The sequence below is a fragment of the Microplitis demolitor genome, chromosome 2 (assembly GCF_026212275.2).
Source record: "Microplitis demolitor isolate Queensland-Clemson2020A chromosome 2, iyMicDemo2.1a, whole genome shotgun sequence".
Taxonomy (NCBI): domain Eukaryota; kingdom Metazoa; phylum Arthropoda; class Insecta; order Hymenoptera; family Braconidae; genus Microplitis; species Microplitis demolitor.
The window spans coordinates 9,426,617-9,435,007 of NC_068546.1; the positions used below are offsets into that span (position 1 = coordinate 9,426,617).

The 8,391-nt window shown below is 29.9% G+C and overlaps 1 protein-coding gene across 1 annotated transcript in view; it reads left to right on the forward strand.

Annotated features, from left to right (window-relative positions):
- Positions 1–5,173, forward strand: part of LOC128667330 (voltage-dependent T-type calcium channel subunit alpha-1G-like) — a 96,042-nt gene extending 90,869 nt beyond the window's left edge. The window contains exons 4-6 of the mRNA XM_053736988.1: positions 4,128–4,520; positions 4,588–4,737; positions 4,809–5,173. Coding sequence (XP_053592963.1) covers positions 4,128–4,520; positions 4,588–4,737; positions 4,809–5,173 — 908 coding nt within the window. The remainder of the gene's footprint in view (positions 1–4,127; positions 4,521–4,587; positions 4,738–4,808) is intronic.
- The last annotated feature ends 3,218 nt before the right edge of the window (positions 5,174–8,391 follow it).

Consider the following 8,391-nt stretch of genomic DNA (forward strand, 5'->3'; position numbering starts at 1 on the left):
ACATATATTTGACTGATGATTTATTAATTAAATTGATAATTAAATGCAAATGGTCAGCAACCCGGTAATATTTCATTTTTATTATTTCAATTACTGCTATCTCTTTTCTTGCTTTCCTTTTCCTGAAATCTGAAACTGTTACCCTGTCATTTATTTTTATTTTTCATTTCATTTTTTTCCGTTGATTTATTTTGAGTTAATTTTGTTCGTGGGGCACACGAACTGGCGCCCAACTAGGTTGTCTAACCCAGCCTGAGCAAAGCAGCTAGTACAGGGAGATTCAGGATATCTCCAGGTGGGACATTTTGGTTTTGTTTCTTATTTTGTTTTCAGTTTTCAACCAACGGAGAGCCATAACGGCTATTGAGCGCCAACCACACTCCGCCGTGGGACGCGTAAAATAGTAGAGAACGTTATATAATGAAAACAATATTTGTATATGTATCATTGATGACGATGACATTAGTGTCTTTGTCTGCAGCCTGGTCTACGACTTACCGAGATCATAGTTACTTTCTTACGGGCTTGACAGGGACACGAAAAATAAAAATGGTTGCATTGATTGCTACTCATAATTCTGCCACTTATAAAACTTTAATACTGGCGGCTCAAACACAACAATTGAACACAACTGAACAATTAAAAGCAAGTGTACAAGTATTTGACCTCTGAGTACGTAGTATTGAGAATGTTTTTGCAAGGCATCATGATCTCGTATATTAAGGAATGATGTTCGGTTATATAGTGAACCAAGTGATAGAATTTCAAATATCCATAATAAATATCCATTCGAATTTGTGATAATGTTCATGCAAAAGGAGTACGTTAGTGAAGCGAACACAATTACAGAATGTAAAATCCTAGAAAACAAATACATTAAGCCGCTTGGTAATCAGTTTGTACAATTTTGGTCAGTCACTGACACTACTGAAATATATCGGGGTGAAATTTTATTGGCTCGTGGTAATAGGGGCTTTGGGAAATGTGTGGCGACTTTGGCTTGCGAACAGCAAAATCAATGGAACATATCTCCTAGTTTTACTCGTGATGACAAATGGAAACCTATAGACTCTTTTCAAGATCAAATGTTTAACACTTATTTCACTAAATCATGTTATATCAATTATTTATCGGCCCATGATGGCATAATTGGTCCTAATACCATAGCTAATAAATATTGAAAAGAACCTGCATATTTTCTACCCGATAAATATTCTTCAGGAATGAAAGAGCATCGAAAAAGTTACCCTACTTGCAACAAAAAATTGTTTGAAAATTGATAACTCCGTTGAAAATTGAAATAAAAAAACTTTTTTATAACTAAGTGGACATTTTTTTTTCTCTAAAACTGAAACATATCATAATATATTTATGTTGAAAACTTGCTTTTTTTATTAATAAACAATTAACTAAACGATAAATAATGTACAATTCATTTTTTCAAACGTAGACAAAGATACTTACACATAAAAAAAACTTGAAATATATTTTGAAGTTTCTTAGTCGATAAGAACTAAAATTTGTGTAAATTTTCTCAAAACTTATAAATTATATTGAAATTTTCCGATCATCTAATCAAAAACTTTTAAAATTAATGCACATGAAAGTTTGATGATGAATATCTTTTGGAGGCTTAATTTCATCGCCAAAATATACAACACCATTTTTATAGAGCAGTTAATTTCCTACAAAAATTAGTATTGTGTATTTTATAATAATCATTTATCATTAAGTTATACAATTCATAAAAAAAAAATAAAATTTGTCTTAAAATAATCAAACTTAAATTTTCATTTTCATTCAAATGATGAGGCCTACGGAAAAAATATAGAATACTTTATTTGTAGAACATTGAATTTCCTACAAAACTTTTTTAAAACATTTTTCTGTACAATCAATTAATGATGATGTATGAATTTTTTTTTATTGGGCTGAGAAAAAAAATAAAAAACTGTGATGCGGAGGATCTTCCTAAAAAAATTGGGCGATAATATTTGGAGATTTTTTTTTTAAGATATCTAGCAACTTATTTTTCCATGGCACTTGTAAAAAAAAAATAGTTGATCTTTTTTACTCACCCTACTGTCCATAGAACATATAAATAAATCAATTCGAAATAATTATTGGTGAAAAAACAGTAACTTAATATTGTATTCGTTTGCTTATTATTTGAATTACCTTTTACAATTATAAAACACTTATATTTATTAAACACGTATACGTTTCTCTTTTAATTTAAAACTACTTCCACAAAATAATAAGTATGATATACAGGTAAAGTAATGACCGTTGTTGGTGGGAGCTCACAACACGTGTTGATTCATATCAGATTGCTTAATCTACTACAAGTGATAACTGTCTTTAGTAATTGTTATTAAAATATAAATAAATAATAATAGCACTATATAAAATAATGATAAATTGACTAAGAGCATAAAATAAGCGTGAGAGTTGCACGAAAAAATTAAAATGATATGATGACGTTTAATAGTCACCGCTACGATCAAGACACAAATATAACCAAAAAAAAAAAAAAAATGGGTGAAAACTGTATAGAAAGTGAAAGGAAGGAGGCCGACTTCGTTATCATACCAACTCCGTGATGTTTACTGGTTGAGAGGTGACAACAGTAGATACCTGGCGGGCATAACAGATCGTTAGAAAGTTGATCAGTTATCGACCGGAAGGGTTAAAGATAAATCTAAGTTGAGAAAAAAAATATAATAAAAATAAATTGTAATTGAAAAATATTTAAGGGTGGGTCACCCTTATCATTTAGGGGTATGAAAAATAGATAGCCGATTCTTAGACCTACCCGATATGCACAAAAAGTTTTAAAACAAATCGGCCTAGCCGTATCGAAGGAGTTTGGTAATAAACATCGCGACACGAGAATTTTATATATTAGATTCTCGACATTTTTGCAGTAAAACCGTTCTCTCGAGAAAAAAATTATATTTATAATTATGTAAAATTTTATTTAGTTACGCATAATTTTATATAACTATATAAAACTTTATGAAGTTATATATACAGTAACTGTCATATAAAAAAAAAAAAAAAAAAACACTGTCTCGTGGGATTGATCCCAATTCCTAATTATTTGAAGTCTGATCTGTTGACCACTGGGCCAAATCACTTACTTGAAGAACGATGTTAATTATATGAATCTTCATTCAAATAAACATAAGGAAATTGAAGATTTAAATTATTCCGGATAATTATTTTCGCTTACATTTTTTTGTTTGAATTAGAAACGTGTAAACAAATAGAATAATGTGAAAAATTTTATATTTTGCACATTTTCGATGATTTTTAATGCAGAAGTAAGCAAAAAATGAAACTAAGTTTTTTACAATTTTCCACAATATCAGCATAAATCTGGCAAAATTGCAAGATAACTACGGTATTATAAAAAAAAAAAAAAACAATTTTATTATGATGAAATTACCGTATTATTACGGTTTTTTATGTAGGATTTTTTCGGAAAAAGTTCGGCATTTTTATAGTAATTTTACTATAATTTTATAGGTAACTTTGCAGTTTAATTACGGTAAATATACTGCATAACTATTGTGAACAAACTAGCTAATCTAACTATAATAATGATAAATTATATCGGTAAATTTACATACAACAAAATCAATACCGCTCGTTTTTCTTATTTTTTCAGAAGCATATTTTTTACATCTTCAATTAATGATTTTCAGTTTTTTAAAACAATCGTAAAAAAATTTCTATTTATATTCATGAACACGTGTACTATCACACTGTTCGGGGTAGGGTTCACATATTAAATATGCAAATTTAAAGAGTCAATTATTACAAATTTAGTACCGCAAGGACTCTATTGCAAAATTTCAACGTATAAATGATACTTAAAAGTATGTCTATTCAAAATTTCAGGAAGATTGTAAGAAAAGTGATTTCGGTGAGAACGTCCTTTAATAGGATATCAATTAATAGATTCTTATAGTCGCAGGTTTTTTTTTGGCAAATAATACATGCTTCCATTAATTATATAAAAATTTAATTTTGAAAAAAATTTCATTTAAATAAAAGATAAGAATAAATTTTTCGTCAAAGATTATTCAAACCCTTAATGTTAGGTGTTCTTTCAGTTGCAGAAATATTGACAACTGCTTATTACAAAGATTATTCAAAATCAAGATTATACTTGCATACTGTTGTCACTTCAAAATATTTTGATTTAGCGATCGCTGCTGTAATCGGATTAAATGTTGTTACAATGGCAATGGAATTTTACATGATGCCGAAAGCGCTTAGTTATGTATTGAAAATTTTTAATTACTTCTTCACGGCTGTATTTATTCTTGAATCGTTGATGAAGATTTTAGCACTTGGCATACCTATATACTTTGAAGATAAGTGGAACAAACTAGATGAAGGAATTGTCGTTCTTTCAGTCGTCGGAATAATTTTGGAAGAAGTTCAGTCAAAGATCATTCCTATTAATCCAACAATTGTTCGTGTCATGAGGATTTTGCGAATTGCTCGAGGTTAGTTTTCATCATCTTAAAGTGACCTATGATTCTGAATGGATAACATTCTTTTCATTTTTCGCAGTTCTAAAACTATTAAAAATGGCCAAGGGAATTCGAGCTTTACTGGATACAGTAATGCAAGCACTACCACAAGTTGGTAACTTAGGTCTTCTATTTTTCTTGTTATTTTTCATATTCGCTGCACTTGGAGTTGAATTATTTGGTAGATTAGGTAAGTCAATCATATGATTATAATGATATGTAGATCTTAATATAAATACTTAAAGAATTTTGGTTGAACAGAGTGCAGCGCAAAATTGCCTTGCCAAGGTCTAGGTGAGCACGCCCATTTTAATCATTTTGGGATGGCATTTTTGACTTTGTTCAGAGTCGCTACTGGTGATAATTGGAATGGAATTATGAAAGATACACTCCGTGAAGATTGCGATGATTCAATGGACTGTGTTAAAAATTGCTGTGTGAGCACGATAATTGCCCCTTTATTTTTTGTTATTTTTGTTTTGATGGCCCAATTCGTTCTTGTAAATGTTGTAATTGCAGTACTTATGAAACATTTAGAAGAAAGTCATAAACAGATTAAATATGAACTTGATATCGAAAGAAAGTTGAAAAAGAAAATTGCTTCAGATTTAGAAAAACTCATATAATCCAGTAAAAACAAATTAAATCCTAAGCAAAATGTAATTAATGTATATCGAGAACTTTTGAGAATTATGAAAATATCGAGAATTTTTAACTTCCTTAATGATCAATTATATACGAAATTTTTTTTTTGTCGATGATTTAGTTTTGTGACTCACAATTTAATGGATCATATAATTATTTTAGAACTAGTATTCTTATTCCTATTTTCTGATCTCTTTTATTAGCAATTTCTCTTTTATTTGAATTTTTTTCTATACACATCATAGATTTCATTTTGTAAGCACGTGCGGCAAACGCAGACGTTCCGTTGATGTTTATTAAATAATATTGAGCTACGGATAAAATTTAATATCACTTTACTGACAATGTTTTATGAAACTAGCAGAAGTCACATAGGAAAATAAAATGTTAAACGTTGTACTTAAGCTGAAAGTGCACATAATATCAAAATCTTCCCGAAATTCATGAAAATAGTAAAATATTTCACATATGTAGTTGTTTGTTGAAAGCAAAAATAATATTGATATTTATTCTCCGTTAAAAACTCAGTAAACGCAGGATTTAGGCTGCGAAATAGTGATTTTGACAGCGAAATATTCCTTGATCCATATTCTTTCCACAAAAATTGAATAAATCATAATTGAAAGACGTAAAAAAAAAAAAATTTGTTTTAATACTACACAAGTCTTTTTTATTCACTACTTTTAATGATGATCAAAATGTCATGAGCTTTCTTTCGTTTACACTAATCGATAAGAAGCTCAATTTCATAAAGTCCTGCTATGGAAATTGATTAAAAAAAGGATTCAAAACAAGAATAATAATGGTTTTTAACTAGATATAAGGTCCTCAGGTTGGAATTCCTTTCTGATTCAACAATTCAATACTCAAGTAATTGAAGTAAGAAGCATGTGCATGTAGATATATGTGTGGTGCTCGTATGGATGTATGTGTGTGTGTTTGTTTTTCTAAAGCCACATGTTTAAGTGTGGGTGTCTTAACTTTAGTATTTATTTTACGAAAATGATGTAGAATTGCGAAAAATATTGTCCCACATGTTTTTATTTGATTAGGAATTATGCAATCATCCTGGCATTAGGACATTATTGTTAAAGTAAATAGCGCACATAACACGTCATAGGTTATTGTATTACATAAGATACGTAGCTAATCTGAAGGCATAACAATGTCTCATGAAAGGTACACATTCAAACATTGGTTTATATTCGAACTTGATGCTGTAGACGATCAAGCAATGAAATGAAAATATTTAGGCTGGTGGACACTATTTGGCTGAATCTTCTGTTACTTGATCAAATAATCTGAAATTTTTAGAAAAGTTGATGACCAACAAGCTCTTTCGATTGCCGCCTCAACCATCCAAATCGGTTCATTACTTAAAAAGTTATAGATTGGTCACACACACACACGCACACACACACACACACAAACACACACACTCGGACATCATTCTAAAAACAGTCAGAATAGCTTCCTAAGACCTCAAAACGTCGACATCTGATGAAATTTCGATTTTTGCAAATCGGGGTGAAAATAATAACTTCCCGAAATTTTTGAAAATTATCAATTTTTTTAGCGGGGAGTTAAAAAACCCCCGAGTAAAACATAAAGATTAAAAGTAAAAAAATTCTCTTTTTTTGTCGTTTTTCAGAATTTTTTTATTTTTTTTTATTCTTACCTCACGTTTACTTAATAACTAACGCTAAAATGAAAGAAAATCTGGAAAAAACTAAATTTTTCATATTCGTATTGATTACACAAATTAAGGATTCCGCAAAAACCGTGGCTCAGAAAATTATTTTGCTGAAAGATTTTTAAACTAGAGATTTCAAGCTTCAATTTGCTTTTTTTATTTTTTCGATACGATCAATTTTCACGAGAATACAGCCTTCCAAATTCACTAAAAAATTTATACAAATTTTTTGTTTCTCCAATTTTTTGGATAAGTGTATATATATATATATATATATTGTAACATGATAAAAAATTTGACATCGACTCGTGGTTTGAATTTATTTTAAATCATCAATGGTTACCGGATAGGTAAATTCTAGTGACATCTAGAATCAAAAGTTTCGACTTTGACCGAGCAATTGATCCACCGCATGGATTGAGACGAGAGGTTCGGGATAGACTTCGTTCTGAACGGCCGTGTTTTTGTATTTGAAAAATTCGACTCGACCAAAAGAACAATTTCAAATCCGATTTTTGAACAATTCGATTTACGCCGTGAAGAATAAGCCGAAGTTGAAAAACGGAGGATTAATCGCGACGAATAAATCGCTTTTCGTAAACAAGTGAACAAGCCGAAGCCTCGGCATGAGAACTGAGTAAAGTATACGACCGACTTATTTAGTTTAATGTACAAGTGAACACGTTTGTGCAAATGATAATTAATTTAATAATTAATGACGCGCAATAATTATGTGATAGTAAAATTACGCGTTACCGAAGTATAAAATATAATTTTATTCTATTTTATTTTATTCGAGTATTTCTGAGAATTGCGGATTATCTCTTTCTCATTCGTTGCGGCAGTCGAGTCTTGCCATGTAAAATAATCTGACGTCACCGGTTGAGTATTTCGTTAAGAACTACGTCGTGTGTATTTGTGAAATAAAATAAGTGTATTTCAATTTTGTCAAACGACTGTTTTTTTTTTTTTTTTCGAGCAATGAACTGACTTTGTTTCGATCAATTATGATTTTTTTGTTTATAATTTTGTTTATATTGAGTCAAGCCGACAACGGCATTTCGATTTTTTTGTAACTGATAATTTGAGCTGAATTTCGATAATTGTTTATTTGGTGAGTATTGCATCACCTGGCGCCCAACATTTAAATTTTTGAACAAGGTGACCAAATAGTAAGTGTATTCGGACTTCACTTCGGTAGATCCTCGGTGGTGAAAACCCCGTTAAGATATATAAATATATATATATATATATATATATATATATATATATATATATATATATATCCAGGTTCCTTTGTTAGTTTTTGCGCTTAAGATATTTATATATATATGTATATATATATATATATATATATATATATATATATATATATATATTATAACACAAAAATTGATCCATTCAAGCATACGTTAATACGCCAAGATCTCCTTTGTGCCACAAACTTCGTTCTCTGTCCTTAGCATCCAGTCTCAAGACTATCAGGGCGCCAGGTAATTTTTATCA